Source organism: Pieris rapae, chromosome 5 (assembly GCF_905147795.1).
Source record: "Pieris rapae chromosome 5, ilPieRapa1.1, whole genome shotgun sequence".
Classification (NCBI taxonomy): Eukaryota; Metazoa; Arthropoda; class Insecta; order Lepidoptera; family Pieridae; genus Pieris; species Pieris rapae.
The window spans coordinates 8,472,428-8,494,159 of record NC_059513.1 but is presented as its reverse complement, the minus strand read 5'-3'; the positions used below and the strand labels follow the sequence as shown (position 1 = coordinate 8,494,159).

Genomic DNA, 21,732 nt, shown 5'->3' with positions numbered 1-21,732 from the left:
TCAAAATTCATTAACATGCGTTCCGATTCATATATTCTAATAGAGCCATTATTTATTAATTGGTGAACTGGCTTAAGATAAAATTATTTATAAGCATATGGTGTTTAAATATATTAAGCCTAGCTTGATACGTTACTACTGCCTTGATGGAAATACTTTAACTGGAAAGTATATTTTAACACCATTTTACAAAAACAAATATTTTACACAAAAATATACATTTGTATTACTAACTTCACTTCTAAATTATTATCTACTATAATCCCATGAGACATTTTCGTTTCTAGCGCTGGTCTAGGTGAGTGTCTAAGTGACAGACCCACAGATGAAGAACCCTACGTGTATCCAGAGGTCCCAGCAGGAGTCATGTTTGATGCCGCATCACAGTGCCATTTACAATTCGGTGCAGAGGCGGTCGTTTGTGCGAAGCCTTCGGAACTTTGTGAACATCTGTGGTGTCTCGTGAATAACACGTGCAAGACAATGTTGCGACCAGCCGCACCCGGCACCCCATGTGGAGAAAATATGGTAAATATGTTTCATTCATTTTGTTTTTCTGCTTCCGCAGGCATTTCCTGTTTTTATCACCATTAAAATTCACCGCAAAATCATATTGCTTTAAAATTTCCTTCCTGATCGGTTATTTGTAATAATGGTAATAATTAAATATATTTATAGTCTGACCACTGGATATTTTAAGGCTTAAATGGTAAATCTCCTGACTCAGAAACTGTACCTATAGATAATTCCTTTTATTTTTATAAATACATAAACAGTGTTTTTCCATTTAATGTTAACAGATTCAACTGCCTTGAGGTCCAAACATACCATTCAGCTTCTGTCAGAGCCTTTTTTAATATGTTAAATCCTCGAAACCGATGGGCAAGAGAGACCTAAGAGAATCCTCTATTTTTGAATGAGGAATTCCCAAATTCTTCCTCACACATCGTTGTGAGTCATGAGGAAGAATTTGGGAATAGATGCTTAAGTTGCATTCTGTACTTTCCCCGTTTCATATTATTTGTTATTTTGTACATGTTTGTGACGTAAAACTTGATAATTATTTAATGTACTTGACATTTTATTCTCTTTTTACTCATAGTAGAGATAAAATAAGAGCCTTACCGTATCTCTATCTATATATGTATATATATATATATGTATATCTGCCATTTAACTGCGTTGACAAATTACACTGTAGATTTTAGATTATTAATAAATAATATTATTCTGAAGAAAAATTAACAGACAACTAATTTAGTAAAAAGTAAAAAATACGGCTCTAAATTTGAATAAGCCCTACTATTGTACTTACAAACGCTTCTTACTATTGTGTGGTTATCCTATGCGTAATGAGTGTCTCATTGTATAACATAAGAGTGACTGAGATTACATTGTACAAATACTATAAAGATTAAAACACGACAAAAACAATACTAACTATAGTTCTGGGAAAATCCCACATGACCTTTACACGTGATAACTGACAGATTTGTATTATAATTTCATACAATAATCATACAATATAATTTCATACAATATAATTTCATATAAATCCAAGTAAAGGCTTACTATAAAGTTATTGATTATCTAGTTGATAAAAGGGCCTGGGACTAATGCTGGGCAGGCTACCTCTAATTAATTTGATATATTTGTTTTAAATATTGTTTGATGATTTGCTTTTTTAAAAGAGTACCGAGAGTTTTTTACGCCGGCTTTTTCTCTCGGCCTACACCCTCTGTCTTCTTTGCCGATGAGTAGGCCTACAAGTTCGAATTGATTGACGATAAGTGATACCTAGATGATCTAATGTTCCAAAATAAACGTATTTTATTTTATCTGTTTCACCGGGAATCGAGCCCTCATGAAAACACTATTCATTTACTAGTTAACATAATTCATATGCATTGTATAAAATAATAAGTAATATTTACAGTGGTGTCAAAACCAAACGTGTGTGGCGCGAACACCATCGCCTGCCCCCCGAGATGGTGGTTGGGGCCCATGGAGCGAATGGAGCGAGTGTTCGCGTACTTGCGGTGCTGGTGTGTCCACCCAATACAGAGAGTGTAATAATCCCGAGCCATATAACAATGGGCACTATTGTATCGGTGATCGAAGTCGGTAAGAATTGTAGAATGTTCGGATTTTAAATTTAGGTTAATCGTCGAGTTGCTGAAGGTTTTATACATATACAGAATAGAAACTTTAGCTCAGTCCCGTTGCCAAAACGCATTGGATTTTAGTATGTTGGGTGTCGTAGTTTATAAGCCGCATTATATTCTTTAAGCCTAAACAAATTTTGATAATTTCAGATGAACAATACTGTAATAAATAAAATATTAGACACGAGTAATAATAGGTTACGCTTTTCACTGCGTATTGACATTTTTTTAATCGGAACAGTTAACCAATCAAAACCAATTAAGAAGTAAAAATAATTCGGCAAAATTGTATGTGGTTAAATATATCTTAATACAAATTAGTATTTGCATTATTTATATAACTGTATACTGATTGTGGTTGTGTTAAATTCAACCTCAACATACGGCATATCTAATGTGATTAATGTGAAATAATCATAAAAACGATGTTGTATTAATTAGCTGCCACTTCCCGTCGGTAATGTTGGAAATTTGTAACCACTGAACCTGTCTATCTGGGTTATGGATTATAAATATTATCCTCTTAACTGTATAAATTTATTTTTATCTATCCACAGAAATTTAATTAGGGTAAATGTTAAAAATCACGTTTTAAAACTACCTGTTACGTTACGGATAAGCTTGCTAGTTTAAACCCTGAGTTTGTCAAATATTCGAATGTCGTGTTTCTTTCTATGTGCACAATTAACACTCGCTTCTATAGGAAAATATCGTGAGGATTGCATCATGACTTGCACACAAATATCGATATGATGTAGGGTAGTGCCTATACTGGTAGTCTACAAAGAATAAATATCGATCTACATACAAATATATCTTATGAGGCTTTATGCTAAGAAAACAAATATCATAAAATAAAATTGTTACAGGTACAAAGTGTGTAACACAGATCCATGCCCGTTAAACGAGCCCTCGTTTAGGGAGGTACAATGCGCGAGATACAACAATATGACATACAATAATGAAACGATCTCTAAATGGATACCATATATCGACCAAGGTGAGCCTAAAAAATTAAAACCATTTATTACAAACCACCAACGCAAAACAACAGAAATCATATTTGTTAATTGATGGCAATCAAATAATAATAACACGACTAACTTACAAATACATTAACAGATGAAAATATAAGCTTCAGAAATAATATCTTGTAACTTTTTAATTTAATACTTTAAACTTGTGTGGGCAGATTTGATCTGTGTGTAATTTTTATATCTTATGAACTAATTGACTAGAAATTAATACACCTTATTAGCATTTTTTCACCTGATCTGGCACAACATGGTAATTTTAGACCACCTTTGAATAAAACAAAAAGGTCACGTAGATACTGGAACGTTGGTTAAAGAGGTCTTTTATACCTTTATACCGTCAATATTTCCTGGGTATCTCTTTTATTTCATCTTCCCATGTTTGTCGGGGGAGTCCTTTCTTTTTATTTCATATGCATTAAAAGGGTTATACGAAGATATCTATATATACATCGATACTCTTTTTTAAGCATTCTATATATGTCATGACATACCGCACTAAAAAATTATTTGCGTAGTTTGAAAGATCTAAGCAGAAGGATTAGACGGTATATTTTTTTACTCTTTGACAGATAAGCCGTGCGATCTTCAGTGCGTCCCTCGGGACAGAAATGATGTGGAGATGGTAGGTGGGTTTGTTATTGACGGCACGCCGTGTCGCCAGTCTATTGGATCGAGAGACATGTGTATATCTGGTACGTTCATAAATATGTTTTCCTTAAGCTATATTAAAAAGAGAGACCGATCTTCTTCATCTTGGATTGTCGTGATTCATGTGCACTGTTTACTTTTTGTTTTGTTTTATGTAACTTGTATCAGTTTAGTTTATTTTTATTTCTTTTTGTTTCTGTTAAGTATGTTTTTTTTTCCCTTTTTTTATTTTTGCACTTCTTGCCTACCTTATCTAATATACTCATAGTGGTTTTTTCCTTTACTAACAGTGGTTGTCTGGAAGAAATCGCTCTAAAGCGATAAGGCCGCCAGTTGCTTGTCATTAAATTATGTTTAATATTTTCCTTTTATGTAATGCAACAAAGTGTTAATAAATAAATAAATAAATAAATAAAAAATTGTATAGAGAGAGAAAACAATTGGTTTAATTTGAGCTACTCTAAAAGTTTTTATCTACTTTTTATCTATATCTTACCATCAGATTTTATATTAAGAATGAATTTATTATGATTTTATGTCTAATATAACATTCCACATTAATATACTCGGAATTATCTTTTATGGTTTCATAATGAACTTCTACCAATAACCGAAAAATAGAGTTTCCTACAGTGTCGAACCCTTATGTATAAATTCAAAATCTGTACAGCGCCGGTATAGAAATATTTTTCGCACACTTAATCGTTTAACACTGTCAAACTCAAGATATATATGTTTTAAGCTACACGTCATAATTAAATAATCTACATGACTTATTCCAGGTGTCTGTTACAAAGTTGGTTGCGACTGGATAGTGGATTCTGACGTGGAAGAAGACGAGTGCGGTGTTTGTGGAGGAGATGGGTCCGCTTGTAAGACCGTACAAGGTATCTACAATAAGGACACTGTAAGGCGAACTGGATTTAGTGAGGTCAGTACAAATGTAATTCTGAATAATTCTCGAAGTTCAATAATAGTGTAATAGGAATAAGTCCACATGGTGATCAATAGTTTTAGTCTTCCATTAAGCTTTTTTTATTTGTTATGATTTTTTAAGAAAATTTTAGTGAATTCTATGTTGAATATCATCATCATGTCATCCAAAAATGGATACAAATTTTCCATAGACGTCCTGCTAGATGTAACAATTCTAAATCACTTATTCGGTTAGATACCACAATGCACTTTTGAACATCAATAAAGATAAAAATATTAAATGCTAAATGTTTAAAATTTTATTTACTGCCACTACTCTCAGCCACTCATTTTAATCGCCAAGTTTTACACAACGTTTGCAAGGAGCTGCAGCCACAACACCACGTTCCTTATGACATCTTAAATAATTATAAGTTATTAATAACTAAAAAAAAAAATATCTCTAGCAGGAGTAGGCATGGTAAAGTAGAAGAACGCACTAATACATAGACATCGAAAGTAGAAGAATTCGATACGAATTTTCGGAATTCGATTTCGGATTTTCGATTAAAGGCGAAATAAAACTGAAATAATTACTCGCAAAATTTCAATAAATTTTCAATATAGCCTCGAATTGTTTGCGTTGTTAATAAAAAAATTATTTCCCTTCATTACCCACTGACGGCTTTGATAACGAGATTTAATAATTTCTTAAGATGAAAAATCGCGATTAAGATCCGCGGCAGTTTAACCGCAGTGCTCTTACAGTGTGATAAATCCGTCCATGGCGTTTTGCCAAGAGATGTCTGACGATGATGGAAACCCATACTCGCAATTAGATTTATGATAAGACCGACTTAAAAAACGTGTTGAAATATAGCTAAGAATTTTAATAGGTAGCTTTAGAAGTGTTTGTGAAATTCCATAACGAACGATAGTTTAAGTGTATATCGTTTGTAATCCGTGAATAATGAGGTATTAACACGTATTTGAAATTCAAAGCTACATTCATGCCATGTTTATGGCGCGATTAGCTTTTTATAAACCATGTAATTTTACACAACATATTTTAATGAGATATTGACTTTCGAAGAGAAGTTTTGGCCTAGCGGCATCGGTTATGATTCGCTACCCCGACGTTTTCGGTTCGAACCTCTGGACTTTCTATCTATGTACGTATTTTACACGTAAATACATCGTATCAGTCCTTACACTCAAAAATTTGATGATGTCAGGCACAGAGAGCTTTTTTATTACGAAGCAGTTGTAGACATCTGATGCCCAGAGCTTGAAAGGTTTATACCACTGGTTCCTTTTTATTCACTTTCAATATTTTATATTTTGTTAAAAATTCTTTTTCGTAATAACATTTTTTTATAAAAATTTTAACCTAAATTTTAAAAATTCAAGCTTATACTTCTGAAATCCTATACCATTTTTGCTTGAACATTTACCGAGTACTCAATAACTACGCTCATAGGTTATAATAAAAATGTAATTTTTAAAATATACACTCAATGTTTATTTTTTTGTAGGTAAATAAATTTATTACTTAATTTCGAAACTGTTTGTTATGTGTGTAATTGTTTGTAGCAGCTATTTAATTGTGACGTTTTAAGAAGTTACTTACTTTCATAGGTCGCTGTTATTCCGGCCGGATCGAGAAATGTAAAGATTCAAGAGAAAGTTAGCCCTGGAAATTTCATTTCGATCGCCAGTGCGAAGTCCAGTAAAATTTACTTGAACGGAGCTCGGTAAGTAAACTAGAATATAGACAAAAATGGTTTTTTTACCCTTTGATACTCAAGATAAAAATTACAGACTAAATTGTATTCTTGTATGCTTCAAAAGAGCGATAGAGTTGCACACAGAAAGGGAAACCGAAATAGTCGGCGTAATTGCACAAGATTTTCTAGTTATGTACCTGCGAAACATTGATTTAAAACTTGAAGTTATTTGCAAACTGGCAGTACAGGCTTTAGAAATAATAATTTGAAATTGTTTGTTATATAAAATTCACGGATTAAGTCATCCCGTGGATCGAAAGGCATTGGTTTGTAAAAATTAAAGGATTTTGATTGAATTGCTCAATATTTTTGTTTTTATTTAATGTAGTCCAATAATCTTTCACTTTTATAGAAACACTACACTGACGGAGTATTTCGTAGCGGGAGCCCCAGCGGTATACGAGCGAGATCGTGACTGGGAAAAAGTACGAATAAGCGGCCCCTTAGCCGAAGATATTAAAGTTTATGTAAGTTAAAAATATATATTGAACTGTATAATACGATCTAGACGAAACCCATTTCAGTTGCTTATATATATGTATATAAAGGAATCTTAGATTAAATTTTTGATTACATTAAAACCTAGGATTTTTCCCCTTTTATGCACATAGAATATTATCACACTCTAAAAGCTTAACTTCAACCGCATACAATTTCCTTACTATGTTTATTTTCAATCGCTTCTAAAGACCGTTGAAAAGCAGCCTTAGCAGCTATCATACCAACTTAAATAAAGCCGAAATTGGACGCGATACGATGTTTATCGTTAATTTTTTTATATTGTTTTAAGTACCTACTTCCTATAACAAAAATATTTTTCTAGCAACGTATATTCCGCGGTCGTCACCGTAATCCCGGCGTGACCTACCAATATGTCGTGGATCAGCCCAAACGAAAATTCCAGTACCGTCTCTCCGACTGGACCGCTTGTTCCGTCACTTGTGGCGTTGGGCGCATGCACAGGCATTACCAATGCTATGACGACCATAATCGTAAGACCTTTGTTTATAAAATACATATACTTAAATTCCAGAAACTTTTTTGATGAAACGCAAATCGTTCTATTAGACTTAACTATTCTCCAAATCGTTGCCTAGTTTTCAGCCTGTACTTTGCTAAGCTGTATTTGATTTGTAGCAAGTCACAAAAAAATCCTACCCAACTAGATTGTTCTTTATTTCCAGGACAAGTGGATTTATCTCAGTGCTACCACATCGAACAGCCGCGTCATGAGGCGCTAATGCAGCAGTGCAGACAGACAGACTGCACGCACTGGTGGGTCGGATCTTGGAAGACATGTCAGCCATGCCATATGCCGGTGTGTGATTTAATACTATAGCCATTATATAAAGACATATTTTTTTATATACTCTAGTAAATATTAAATACGTTGAAGTTTAGTCCGAGATACCAATCTCTTGGTTCTCATATACTATATTGAATAGGTTATAATAACTTTAAGTTATGAACGAATTTTGATACCGAATATTCAAAGCTAATAATAAATGGCATTATATAATACTGACTAACAGATGTTACATATTATTTTCAGGGTGAGGAGGCCACCAAGCAAAGAAACGTACACTGCGTGAACAAAGTATCGAATAACGTCGTAAGTGATTCCGAATGCGACCCCACAACTAAGCCGATACATTCAATACGCTGTGCAGACGTGCCAGCTTGCTAATGAAGCCCCATTCTGATGAAATCGGCACAGATATAGCAAAGCGAATACGCGATAAAATCTTTTACGATACAATTGATGTGGTTTGAAAACCAAATACGAAATTGGTATGATCAAACTGATCCCATATGAATTACCTCGAGTTTGAGAGCTGAAATGGATTTGTGAAAAGTTCAAAAGGAACGCAAGTAATTAACATTTTGTGAAGTGAATGTGAGGGTGACTGTGCCTCGGTAATTGTGTTATCAAGTAACCCAACGAATATAGACGTATGTACTCGAATAAGACCACTCTGTGGTGAATCTCGCAGAATAAGTACATTAACAATTTTACAATTACCACTACTGCCATATTATTTAAGTTTAACATAGTCTTCCTAGATATATAACTATAAATATAACAGTATTAAAACGATGTACGTATTTTTACCGTAACGTGAAATTAGAAGCTAAAAATTTTGGACCAAAAATAGTAATCAAATTCACGTTGCCATAATTCACGGTTACTGCCACTATGACACTTGTATCGTTAAGTAGTTTAGATAACCCTAGCTGTATCGTCTATGAAGAATTAGTATTTTTATACAGATTTTTATCTATTTGTATTTATTGTATTTAATACTAGTCATACTTCAACTTGTACTATTTCATATTAACGCTTAATAATTATAATTTTGGTACGTAAATAGTATGCGCTATGTAGATTAACGTTTAAGTATGAACAAATCATTGATAGGTATAAATTGAACCGTGCCTTTGTGGATATAAATGTAGCCAAAATATTTATTTTATTTCGCTTTGTTGTGTTTTTCCCGTGAGCATGAAGTATGTAAAATGACATTTGTAGTCAAGTGACAAATATCAAATCGTCACTACCATACTTTGACGTAACCGTCACGCCTGCGGGAATAGGCCGTCGTCTATGGTCCTAGATTTATCTGACTACGCATAATTAATATTAAAAATATTTTTTATTTATCTTTATACCTTTGTAGGTAGGTATAATATTATAAATAAGTCACCGGATGTTTCAGTTCTAAGAATCGTCTCGGGGCAAGTCAAGTCAATTAATACACAATTTTAATATTTAATAATTTGAAACTAACCTTAGATTGATATAGTTCTCTACAAAAATATCACACGACGCATAAAATAATTACAATTGTGTATTTAATAGATATGGCAATAAAATGCATTGTTTTATAACGACTTTCATTTATGAAACCAATATACTTATAAAAATAGTTTTTATATCCAAAATCGATGATAGAAGACAAGACTGCTGATAGGGATAACCTTTTTGGAAAATTAAAAAATTCGATAATACATAAAAACTTTAATAAAAAAGTAACTTAAAGACGGATTAGGAGGAATATATCGGACACATTTATAGCTTAAATAATATAAAACTAATACTTAATTTGAGACATCTTGAGAAAGCTCGCAAGCACATCAACCGAATCAAAGTTTTGAAATATGAAATGTGGCTTATAAAATACAAAAAAGTTGAATTCTAAAAAGTTCGAGACTGGGCTAGTGTTGCATCTAGAAAAAAATAGTCTTGAATATCTTACCGTTGGAAACCATTATCTATATTAAATAAAAAGTATAATTTTGTAATATTCAACTTAAATATTAATAAAAAAATAAGAGATCGATCTTTCCACAATCAAGTTTACACTTAACACGGAATTTCACATTTAAGTGCCTAATTCTATATATAATCACATTTCTAATAATTTCTTATATAAGAATATATCAAAATTGGCATACTTTCGTACGATTTAATATATTCATTTTTTACGTAAATTTATTTTTCTTTGTCTCCGTTTGCGCCCCTCTTTTTCTGAAAAAATAAATAACAACTACATAGTAAACATAAAAAATAAAGTCAATTTCATTCAAAGGAGTAGTTTAATTAGTATTTTTCGCTATCTAAACATTCAATTGTCACATCGTTGTAGCACTCTTTTCTTTGGTTAGCAAAGCCTCTGAAGAAACATCAAACTGAATATTTTTTCTTTTGTGCAAATGTTTCTGAAATATAACAACTTCTTACTATTGTGAACATTATCAGTAATATTCTAGATTTAGAGCAGGCACTGAGTTTTTATGGCTCAGTGCAGGTACTGTCCGGAAAACAGTGATCTGCAATATCTTAGAACTGTTCTAATGTTCACAATGTAACCAACTTGAAACATTATAAATAATAAACAAAATTGGAAGCCCAAGACGTCCAATATAATTGGATAATCTATATTATGAGAGAACAACACTATTCCTTATATTATGAACAATGTACATTCCCTTGCCTTTTCTTGGCTATATGTAGCCATACATTATTATACTATTAGTATTACTCAAAAGTCAAATGCCCTCAGCATGCAAATCATATTATCATACTTTTTTCAGAACAGAAACAACTGTATAGAAATCTGTCATAAATATAATAAATAGATAGAAAATTTGTTATTCCTGTTAGATATTTTCTTGTATTGAAGGCTTTTAACTATATTTTATAGTAAGAATGCAATTGGACATCCTCTTAACTAACTTAAAAAAACAGTCAAAACTATACAATAAAATAAATATATAATGTACCTTGTCTTTAGTTCTTGGATCAGCATTCTTGGACCTTTCCTTCTCAAGCTCAGAATGAAGGGATGCAAGTTCAGCATTCAGTTCTGCCTGCACAGCTCGCAATCGCTCCACTTCAATAAGAACCTCAGCTTTGTCTTTCACTGAAAAATTTATATTAATTTAATATTTACAATTCTGAACTCAAAATATCTAAGACTTTGAAAACTGTGTATATGAAATACAAAGGGTAAGATACAGAGTTATAACTTAGTGCCGATTTTGAAAAATTTATATAAAAAATATTTATTCTGATATACAGATGATACAAACATAACTATTTAGTGGCAAGTCTTTACTGTGGGTGTTAGGATCAACATAAAATTTAGCAGAGTCAAAGCAGTCTATGAATATGTGATGTGTGTGTGTGTAAATTTATTAATAACTTACTTTCACCCTGCCCCAAGATATTACATAATTTTTTATTTCGTGATTTAACTGTTAGCAGTTCCTCTTTCAGCCTTGTGACCTCCTGTTTCAAACCAGTTATTTCTTTATCTTTCTTTTCTAGAGCTTCTATATATTGAACCCGGTTAATTATTTCATCAGGTAAAGTTTGATTTCGTACTCTGTCAATAATTTTGTCTTTTAAGAGTTCATGTTTTGTTTCATCTTGAATCCTTTCAAAGAACTTTGTATCTTTATCTGGGACTTGACACTCTTGTTGGCCATTTTTTTCTTCATGGGAAACTGAAAATATTATAAACAATTATGACTCTAGTCTTTATTTCGACGCTTATCTCACATAGTATCTTTAAATAAACATACTAAAAACTCTCACTTTCTTTTAATTTTTCTTAAATACATACAACTTCATTTAATAAAAGCAACACTACATCTTTCTTACTTCACAAATAACACAGTATCTTTAAAAAAACATACTAAAAACTCTCACTTTCTTTTAATTTTTCTTACACATACAACTTCATTTAATAAAAGCAACACTACATCTTTCTTACTTTTATGCTCTTCTATACTCCCCATATCATTAAACTGCTCTAGACTCATAACAGTTTTCTTTTTATTTTTCTTATTTCCACTTCGTGGGGGTTCAGCTTTTTTCTCTGCATCTGCATCCTTTTTCAATTGCTTGTATACAATTTTCTTTTCTTCATAATCAAGTTTAGATAGTAATATTGCCTACCAAATTAAAGAGAATAAAAATTATAATTTTGGATTTAACATTCAGTTTTTTTGTTAGACATTTATAACAGCTAAACTGATTGAGGATTTAATAATAACTGACCTGTTGGAGTTCAGATTCATAGTTTCCATGGACAAGTTCCTCATCCTTTTGCTTCCACATTTCCCATTGCTCCGAAGTTGCACCGGAAGGTTTCGGCTTTCGTTTTTTAGGTGCAGCCTATAAAATATTAATAATACATAAGCTAAGTTCAAAGCTTAAATAACAGTTATTGCTTAAAATTTAACAGTATAGCTTTTTTGATGATAAATCATAAAGGAAGAGATAAATCAATTTTACTACACCAAAAAACAATTAAGTACCTGTAGTTTGTTATTATTATTGTTAGTACTCTTAGGCTTCTTTGCAGGTTCAATTTTTTTAGCGATGTTTGTTTTATTCTTTTTATTCTTTTGAGCTTCGTTAGGAGAAATCTCGTCATCTTCAATTTTCAATCCAGCAAATCGAGATTGTACAACCACAGCAGCCATTTTTCGTGTTCACTATAAGAAATAAAATTTATGAATTAAGGATTAGTTTGTACTAAAGTATAATTACAGGAGCAGCCCGTGAATGGAGATAGTCTATAATTTATTAAATGAGAATAAAATTTTCAATAAAATAATCGCTAAGCTCAGTTTGTGCTTTTGCGTAGTAACTTTACATTAATACAAGTTGATATACTATATTAATTTTCTTTACACATCTATTTTATTTTAAAATTAATGAAATCTGGTATTATATAGGTAAGGTACATTCCCTCTCAATAAAAACACCCACCGCGTATTTAATTTCAGTTAAATTTTTGTAGTTACTAGTAACAAAAGTTTTATATTTTTTATTTTCTTTTTACTAATAATGTTTTAGAATGAAATAAAATCACTGTTTATTGTATTATGTAGATAGGCCGGAGATATTTCAACAAAGAGATTATTTTTAAATTCCAAGTTATTTTTTACTTTACTACTCTATATGACTATAGATTATATAGATTAACGTCTCCGACTCCTACTCTCTTCAGAGTCCTCACAGATAAATTAAAATTCATAAACTGTGCTTCTATCGCAGCAAGATTGTTGTATAAAACAAGTGGGTATTAATCACTCATTAAACAATATAAATGTATATTTCTATTGATAAAAAAATTAAATAAAAATAAGCAGTAACCTAAAAGAAGTTTCTAAGGAAGAATGCTTTAAATATAGCTATTTTACGCGAGCGTTTAAAGCTAGCCATTTTTGCACGCTTTGATCACATACTGTCTGGTGTCCGTTAACTCCGTTTTATGAAAGTATTAATCTAGATAACATTTTACTGCCAAATTAACATTGTTTACTGCCAAATTAACATTAATGTGGAAAGTTGAATAGTACTCATCACAAATGTTTGTCAAAATTGGAATTGGCTTCGTTTGGTTCAATGAACGTCTTAAGAAGTAAAAATGAATGAATTTTTTTACGAATACACTGTTAAATTACAAACAATATAAGTGAAATAATCCCGAATCCCGACCGTGGCGTGCAAATAGATCAGAAAAGTCTTATGTATCACAAGTACCAGTGGGTAGTGGCACCGGCAGTGACACCACGGTGTAATAAAATTTAAAGTTTAATTTGAATTAAATTAGTTTATAGGGTTTTGGTTTTTGAGATCTACGATGGCAACAAACATACTTAACTCCCTAAAACCCCTTCATTTGTAAAGCTGGAGTTCCTAGTTACGTCTACCTTGCTTAATGCCTATTTATATAATAAAACCAGTCAATAGTCAAGTTGACTGCTGACTGAATTTACTGTACTAGTTGGAGTGATGTCGCAGATTTGAATTTATTCATTGTTGTCAAAATAAATAAATATGAAAATAAGAAATTGATTTTATTGAATATCCGCGGAACTTAAGTGGTTATTATTGATTTATTTTTGAGTAATAGGCAGATACTATAGAAAATACATCGACGGTAACAACATTAAATCTATAAGGTAATAATTTGTATATAAATTTGGAATATAATTATTGATTACCATATTCCTTTCTCTGTTTGTACTTACAGAATGGATCAAATTGGAGCCCAGCCATTCGTGTTTTTAGGAATCAAAGTCAAGCCAGGACCTATCGAACGGTTTAAGCTGGAAAACTTCAGTCTCGACAACACTGTTAGCATTCTTAAGTCAGAAGCTGAGAATAAAACTAATATACCATCATCGTCTTTAGGTAATTTTACCTTTAAGCTTCTTAACTCATAATATTCTTCATTAGCGAAACATAGTATAATTTGTAAAATTGCATCTCTTATATCAAAACATATTCTCTTTATTTTAGAATTGATACACCATGGTAAAATACTTCGTGATAGTACTACGCTCCGTGAAAATGGGGTTAAAAATGGTGAAATGGTTCATGTTGTAAAGAAAAAGGAACAGAATCCTCCAGCGCCTCCACCAACCTTTAGTGATGCAGAATTACAACATTTGAACTCATCAATGAGAACTTTGGGCTGTACTCCCAATGCGCCTGGCTGGACCAGAGCCATGCAGGTATAATTAATCTATTAAATTGTTTTTTCAAACAGATACCTACTTTATATACAATACAAGTTATCCTAATGCATAAATAACATAAACATATGTGTTATCCAGTTTTGAAGAAAAATTACTAATATATACAAATACAGTGTAAAACTCAATAAAACGACACTGAAGGGACTGTGCATTTTATGGCGTTATAGAGGTGTGGTTAAATGATGAGAAGAAAAATCTATATTGTATACACGGTAGAGTGACTAAATCCAAAGCATTTGCCAACATCACTTATCATCTCTCCCGTTTCTATTGCGCATATTAGTAAAACCTTTTCGTCAGTACTCAGTGATTTTCTTTTACTAGTCATATTTACAGTTTGAAAGTTTGTGAAAAACTGAGGTCTGAGAAAAATGATAGCATATAGATAATCCATGGCGCCTACACACCTATTAGTCATAATCAAAAAATAATGAATTTCTTAGAAAGTTCGGTATGCATGGTGCCGACAGGTGAGTTTATTGCGGGATATGATAATAAAATGACAAAAAATGTACACAGCTGCACAGTTTTTATTATTTTTAAAAGATACTTTTTATTATTTAATTGTTGTCGTTATTGAGAGGGTGTGTGATGCTATGTAGAATGAATCAATGTTTGGTACACAAGCTAAACCAACCAAAGTCAATTGATTTCGATGCTTTAGAGAGTTTGTCGTTAAATCTAGTGATGTTGCATGGAGTTTACACTTTAAATAGTTATAATATATAACTAGGGAGTAGTTAACTGACTACTGTTTTAAAGAACAATATAATTATTAAAGATAAATTATTGTATTATATTATTATTGACTATTTTTAAAAACCTTCATTTTAAAACATTCTGTAATTTCAGCTATTAAATGATGAGTCTGTCATATCTGACATAATAGAGCAAACACCATCATTAGCAGAAGACTGTACAACTATATCAATTTTACATGAAGTGGAGTTACTTGCTGCTCTAGGTGCCAATGTACAAACAATGAGAAGGGGCACAGATGCCCATCCTGATCTCCCAAATGCATTGAGAAATCTATTAAGACTAGTCTGTTCAAGATGTCATGCACCTGGAACTGAAGCAAGTAAGTATTTTATTGTAATGGACTTAATATTGTAATTGGATGTTGCATTGTACCAATAACTACCTGGAAAATACATTCAAAAGAAAAATTAGTATTTTAAATCAGGGATTTACTGAAGTATAATATGTTAGAGTTACAATTGGTTTTTAACCATTTCATTCAAATTCTCTTTTAATTATATTAACTTTTCTCAATATTAAAACCAATTATATAAATTACAATGAAAACTTCTACTCATCAATTTGTTAATAGATATTCTTAATTACAGCACCTACATCTGGTTTTGCTTACTCTTTGGAAGCACTCTCGGAAGATGAGGATGCTGAGGAAGAAGAAGGTGAAGAGACTGAAGGTAGAAATGCAATTACTCTGGAGCAGTTTACTGCAGCTTTACAGGTTTATGCCGTTTATTAATAATAATCATTTAAAAAGTTCCATTAGCTCCAATGGCACTTTTTAAATGATTACCGTTGCCTTTTTGATATAGCCTATAATAACCGGCCTGGCGGTTAGGCGAAATGATATAATTCTTAGTTGGTTCGGTTGGTTCGAAATCTTCTCCGCGATTTATCTTTTTGATAACTAATAGTCATTAATCCAATGATTAACTTCAATTCAAAAAAATATCCTACTTAAATGACTGAAGATTTTGATGTGATTGAAATGAAAAAAATTGTGACCTTGAGATCCTTGAGCGCGTTATACTTATACAAGATACTCTAGACAACTCAAGTACATGCAGAAATGTGTGTATTTCAATAATCTGATACAAATTATCAGATTATTATATATAGCATGACATTTTATTAATGGGCGAGACACAAAGTTGTACAAAAAACGTTACTGATTTTAATTTATTATTTAATTATAAATAAAATTGTATAATTGTTACGACGAACATCTGACGGTTTTCATGGGACGATGTATAAATAAAGGATGTAGCGATTTTATAAAAAAAAAAACATGTCTATTAATAATTATCGAATTTAAAAATAACTCTAATGTCAGGAGTAATTTAAAACTAAATAACTAAAAAAAAATTTGATAGTCCGTTCATTGAAGAGGTGAACCAGAACCAAATAAAAAAGGAATTTCATAATGTATGTACAGGCAGCTACCGAAACAGTCCGAAGTATAGGTGGTGGACGTCAAGAAGGCCTGTTGCGGTTGCTACAAGCTGCTGGCCAATCGGATCAACAACCGACTGGCTCTGGTATGACATAAGTTAAATTTATTTAGAAAAAGAAATATAAATGTGTCTTTCATTATTTAGCAAAAACTTGTTATACACAGAAACTTAAATATGTCGCTTTCCGATGAAGATTTTAGAAAATACAAGCACTATAGTATTACGAATTGAGCCAAGAGTTGATTTGATTGTTGCTCATTTTTTTTAATGCCTGATTTTTAATTAAATTTAGTCGTTTAACATTGAGGCTTGCTTGCCGTTTGTTCTGTATAGAGTAGGAATGGGTTTTTAAAAGCATTGTCTAAGCATATAGAGAGTTTTCAGTAAACCCTATTCATGAACAATTACAATTTATTTAGATAATCAAATATAACTTTATTTAAAAAATATTATTCTACAAAGATGTATTTTAAATTTACAAATGTTTCTAGTATATTAAATAAGATCGTTTAAAATAAAGTTTTTTTTAACGATTAAACTTAACCTTAGTTAAAAATCTTTAATTAAGAACAATTTTCAGGAACAAGTAGTGATGCCACAGCTGCAAGTAGTACCCCCCCAGTAATAACACCGGAAATGTTCTGTGACGCAATCACTCAAGTTATTACACGGACAGGTACATCACCCACCTCCATGGAACAGAGTACTGCAGGTATTTGTATAGTTCCGTATACCACGTGAACAGTTATGTTTATCTGAAGTCAGACCTGTATTAAAAAGTTTATTTCAATACTTTGCTTTAACTTATCCTTAGTAAATATAAATCCAGTTATTCCATCACAAATCCGGCATAGTAATCAAATTTTGATATAAAATTTAGCATCATCATCGCAAAGTCCAGTGGCCCGAGACGAAGATTTCTCCACACAACTCAATCATATGCACGAGATGGGTTTGCTGGATGACGCATTAAATGTTCGCGCTTTACTCATATGTTCGGGTGAGTTACGGTTTGAAATAACTTATTCTATCGCCACTTATACAGGTACTTAGGAACCTGTTGTGAGAAATGAAAAGTTATCTGTATAAATCCTTAATCTTTTGTATTCTTAATTGATTCGGAAATTATATGCATACACTACGACAACCTCAGCAATTGAAGTGGGCTTAAAGAAGGTTGTAAAAACAGCCAAGAACTTTTCATGTTTCCCTCGGTAAAATCTTCGAAATAAAAAAAACGTCAACATATTTGTTGTTATTTAATTATTGCATTGCCAGGTAACATTAACTAATGTTCGTAATTAGGATCCATTTGTGTAATTAACACATTGATTACATAATCTATTACCACGTCATATTAATTTGCTTAGTGATTCAATAAAAAAGGAATCCTTAGTAAACCAAAGCAGAGAAAAATATATGTATTCAGATCTAACATTTATTTTTTGTAAAAATCAGTATGATTTGTCACTATTCTTTACAAACTATAAGAGTAGTGACTGTAAGATAATATAAACTATTAGATATAATAGTGGCCAGTAAAGAGATTCCCATTTTATAATTAAATTTTTTTCAGTTTTTACTTAGTTCTTCTTTGCAGGTGATGTGAATGCTGCTATCAATCTCGTATTTAGTGGAGCAATTGGAGACGATTAATGAATTATTTTCCTATAACATGTGGTTCACCACAATATCTAATCTCTAAAATGGCTGTTAAAACTAAGTAAAAATGAGTCATTACTTGTTATTGTATTTCTACAAAACTTTTCTAAATAGATTTGAAATAAAGTAAACTCAAAACCTTACAGCTGAGGTCATGTACTCAAGGTCAATAAAAGTCCATTGTTTAGTCATTATATTTATTAGGTACTTATAAATTTATAATACTTAATATCACTGGATAAAATCCTTAAGATCATTTAATAAATGAATACATAATATTTCTTGTTTTATTTAACTACTAAGATCTGATTTTTCACATAGATTGTGGTAAGTTTTTTTAGGAGTTCAAATAAAAGATTTTCTTGCATATAAATAGGGGTGAATTATTTTTGTATAGCTACTTAAACTCACAGTTGTTGATCAAACACACAAAGGCCAAAACAGTTATTTTAGCTCTTCTAGAATCTTACCACCAACTCAGTAGTTTTCCTGAATTATACTGACCTTTGTGCAATTGTAATTTAATGTTGAAATATCATTAATACAAATGTCAAATTAATTTATACATAAAATTTCACTTGTCAAGAAACTAGCATATTACTTTTAAATGAAAAAATAGATTTCAGATTCTACATATGCCTCTATAATTACTTATGGTCAAAATAATATATTGTGATTACATCTATCTTATTGTTTCGTTTTGTAATTCATACCCCGCTTGTCATTTAATTTTCTGTTTGTACTATTATCTTTAGTACGGCATTGTTCTCTTTTCTGCATTCTTTTAAAGTACCACCGAGCTGTGTTTGGTCCCTTTTCACCAAACAGTTCTTGCTCAAGCTTCTGTCTGGCTACCTTACGCAGTTCAACTCTTTTATCATACCAATTTTCATGTTTTGGCATGTCCTCTACAATTTTATTTTTTTTATTTTTTTTATTGGGCAGAGAATTATTGATTTCAGTCTCTACAAACCTATTAGAATAATGATTGGTTGTACCATCAGTTATGGTTGATTTTTGTTCAGAAGTTATGGGACTATAATCCTCTAGTGATGATAAAGATATGTCGTCATAATCCCTAATGAAACCACCTTTCATTTCCCATTGTTCATATTTATTACGCCTCTTTTGTTTTTTAAATGCTCGTTGGCGATTAAGTTTCTTCTTTTCCTGTTTACTTTTATTTCCAACATATCTATCATCCTTTTTTAGTTCTATATCACTTATACTTTGTTCCAAATTTTCATGTTTGTCTTTCATCTTTTTGTTATTTTGCAGTTTACTTGTATTATTTTCGAAGGCAGCATCTCTTTTATTCATCTTCTTATCTGAACCGTCACTTTTCAGAGAATCTGCATAGCTAACTTTCTTTAATGTTGTTACCAAAGAATCATCCTCTATTAAAGAGTTTTTATTTGATTTAGAAGATTCATCTTTATTCTTTTCAATGAAAGGTTTGTTTTGTTTGTACTTTGTATTTGACTTAGTTAATATATTTATATTATTATTCCACATATTTTTTTCAACCTTTAATCTTTTTGTGATTTCTCGATCAAGCCAACTTTTATTGTTTTTATAAATATTTTCAAGCTTATTAATGTCAGCTACAAAATTTCTTTCAAATGAAGGTTCAGCAAAATGACTTTCTAATTTGTTATCATCAACGACATCAACACATTTTGTAAATCTGTTCACATTCTTATTATTTAATGACTCTTCAAATACCTTTCTGCATTTATTGATTTTATTAGGTAACTTTTGCTGTATTTGGTGATACTGGCTTAGTTCTTTTAACTTGTCCCTCAAATATGCATTCTCTTCTTGCAATTTATACAAATTTGACAATATCTTGTTAACTGAAGGTGGGACAGGCATTGAGCAATCATTTTTAGCTCCCCACATATGTCCAATAGCAACACCGGCTGCTGTTATAACACTTCCCAAGACAATTATGTTAAGAACAGTACTGAGTCTCTTATTTCTTTTGTGAACATATATTCTGTGTTTATTATTATCACCCAAAAATTCATTATCAGCCCCTAAAGATTCATCAGTATTAAAGTTGAGCAGATGTGGATTAACAGGAGTATTTTGGGGAATCTCTGCTTCTATGGGACGGATCTCTTTAGGATATTTTTCAAAATGTATCTGATATGGAGAATGGGTTTCATGGTCACTGTCACTGATGATTGATATACCATCTGTATCATCGTCTTTTTCTTGGCTATCTGCTACTGGACTGGAAAAAAATAAATAAATAATAGTATCATTTCAAAAGTAGAAGTAAAGTGAAAAAATCATGTTAAATCATTAACAAAGAAAACATTTGACTACATGACAAAGATATTTTAAAATAAACAATATTAAATTAAATTAATTTCAAAGTGAATCCTTTCATAAGTGATCTTGGCAGGTTTCCAACTTACTTATGCATTTGTATTAGTAATTATTTATATTTAGACCAAAATACAATTTTACTGACTGTTGATTTTAGCACCAATAAAGTAATAATATCAATTATGATTTTACCTTTCGAAAGGCGTTTCCGCAAATCCTGGTGCTTCATCACCGAAAGCTGGGTTTGATTCTAACAAAGTCCAACTTTCGCCAGAATCAGAATCACTGTGTTCTAAAGAGTGTCCGTCCATTTTTATATTCTGAAAATGAATGAATAAAATGTGTATATCCAATTAAAATACTATCCTACGTTATGACGCAAATCAATATTATAATTTATTACGTACTGTTTATTGTAACACAAGTAATTTGGAGGTGCGAGCAAAATAATTATTTTTGACTACATCACAATCATAATATCCGAAAAAATAAAATACATTTTTAAATAATTTTATCAATATGTCGATAAGATACCTAATACTTCAAGAAAATTTCACTGTTGCCTACGTCGTGTTTTGTTTTGACTGAACTGCACTCTGCAGTCAGCATGCATTGAATTAAATCTCAAGGTCACGTTTCAGATCTTAGAAACTACAGATGATAAATAATAGATATGTAAACACAAGCTCGCTGTTGCGTCTGCCCACTTCATTCTAGTATATGTACTGTGAAAAATAAATTAGCCACAGATTGAGTTAAATGCTACATAAGAATAGTTGGAGCCTCGCAATGCCTTTTATCTTCTTCAATATAAATATATATTTACAAAAAATGTGTACTTATCAAATGCGTTTGCTGTTTAATGATTTTAATTTTGAACCTACTAATGCAGTGATGCCAACACCTACAA

The 21,732-nt window shown here is 31.4% G+C and overlaps 4 protein-coding genes across 7 annotated transcripts in view; 2 read left to right on the top strand and 2 right to left on the bottom strand.

Annotated features, from left to right (window-relative positions):
* The window catches only part of LOC111004435 (A disintegrin and metalloproteinase with thrombospondin motifs 7), a 64,026-nt gene extending 54,588 nt beyond the window's left edge, over positions 1 to 9,438 (top strand). The window contains exons 10-19 of the mRNA XM_022275466.2: positions 288 to 528; positions 1,937 to 2,124; positions 3,035 to 3,165; positions 3,772 to 3,894; positions 4,633 to 4,781; positions 6,404 to 6,519; positions 6,905 to 7,019; positions 7,376 to 7,544; positions 7,737 to 7,870; positions 8,105 to 9,438. Of these exons, the coding sequence (XP_022131158.2) occupies positions 288 to 528; positions 1,937 to 2,124; positions 3,035 to 3,165; positions 3,772 to 3,894; positions 4,633 to 4,781; positions 6,404 to 6,519; positions 6,905 to 7,019; positions 7,376 to 7,544; positions 7,737 to 7,870; positions 8,105 to 8,239 (1,501 nt within the window). The 3' untranslated portion in view covers positions 8,240 to 9,438. The remainder of the gene's footprint in view (positions 1 to 287; positions 529 to 1,936; positions 2,125 to 3,034; positions 3,166 to 3,771; positions 3,895 to 4,632; positions 4,782 to 6,403; positions 6,520 to 6,904; positions 7,020 to 7,375; positions 7,545 to 7,736; positions 7,871 to 8,104) is intronic.
* A 118-nt stretch (positions 9,439 to 9,556) lies between these two features.
* Positions 9,557 to 12,994, bottom strand: LOC111004436 (G kinase-anchoring protein 1). Of its 3 annotated transcripts, none has more exons than XM_045628207.1 (7): positions 12,836 to 12,994; positions 12,379 to 12,558; positions 12,119 to 12,235; positions 11,832 to 12,012; positions 11,263 to 11,562; positions 10,837 to 10,976; positions 9,557 to 10,081 (listed from the first exon to the last, which is right to left on the bottom strand). In XM_045628207.1, the coding sequence occupies exons 2-7, from the start codon at positions 12,544 to 12,546 to the stop codon at positions 10,046 to 10,048; spliced, it is 942 nt and encodes a 313-aa protein (XP_045484163.1). In that variant the 5' UTR covers positions 12,547 to 12,558; positions 12,836 to 12,994; the 3' UTR covers positions 9,557 to 10,045. The 3 variants fall into 3 exon arrangements, with proteins under 3 accessions (XP_045484163.1, XP_045484162.1, XP_045484161.1); XM_045628205.1 differs by lacking the exon at positions 9,557 to 10,081 and adding an exon at positions 10,134 to 10,272; XM_045628206.1 differs by lacking the exons at positions 9,557 to 10,081; positions 12,836 to 12,994 and adding an exon at positions 10,133 to 10,272.
* Positions 12,995 to 13,843: 849 nt separating this feature from the next.
* Positions 13,844 to 18,763, top strand: LOC111004421 (ubiquitin-like protein 7). Its single transcript, XM_022275450.2, has 9 exons — positions 13,844 to 14,034; positions 14,106 to 14,266; positions 14,375 to 14,589; positions 15,466 to 15,694; positions 15,963 to 16,090; positions 16,805 to 16,907; positions 17,404 to 17,535; positions 17,704 to 17,823; positions 18,424 to 18,763. Exons 2-9 carry the CDS (start codon positions 14,107 to 14,109, stop codon positions 18,477 to 18,479), a joined length of 1,143 nt encoding a protein of 380 aa, XP_022131142.2. The 5' UTR covers positions 13,844 to 14,034; position 14,106; the 3' UTR covers positions 18,480 to 18,763.
* A 347-nt stretch (positions 18,764 to 19,110) lies between these two features.
* LOC111004420 lies at positions 19,111 to 21,484 on the bottom strand. Of its 2 annotated transcripts, none has more exons than XM_022275449.2 (3): positions 21,357 to 21,484; positions 21,015 to 21,142; positions 19,111 to 20,724 (listed from the first exon to the last, which is right to left on the bottom strand). In XM_022275449.2, the coding sequence occupies exons 2-3, from the start codon at positions 21,131 to 21,133 to the stop codon at positions 19,173 to 19,175; spliced, it is 1,671 nt and encodes a 556-aa protein (XP_022131141.2). In that variant the 5' UTR covers positions 21,134 to 21,142; positions 21,357 to 21,484; the 3' UTR covers positions 19,111 to 19,172. The 2 variants fall into 2 exon arrangements, with proteins under 2 accessions (XP_022131141.2, XP_022131140.2); XM_022275448.2 differs by having other exon boundaries at positions 21,230 to 21,446.
* Positions 21,485 to 21,732: the final 248 nt, after the last annotated feature.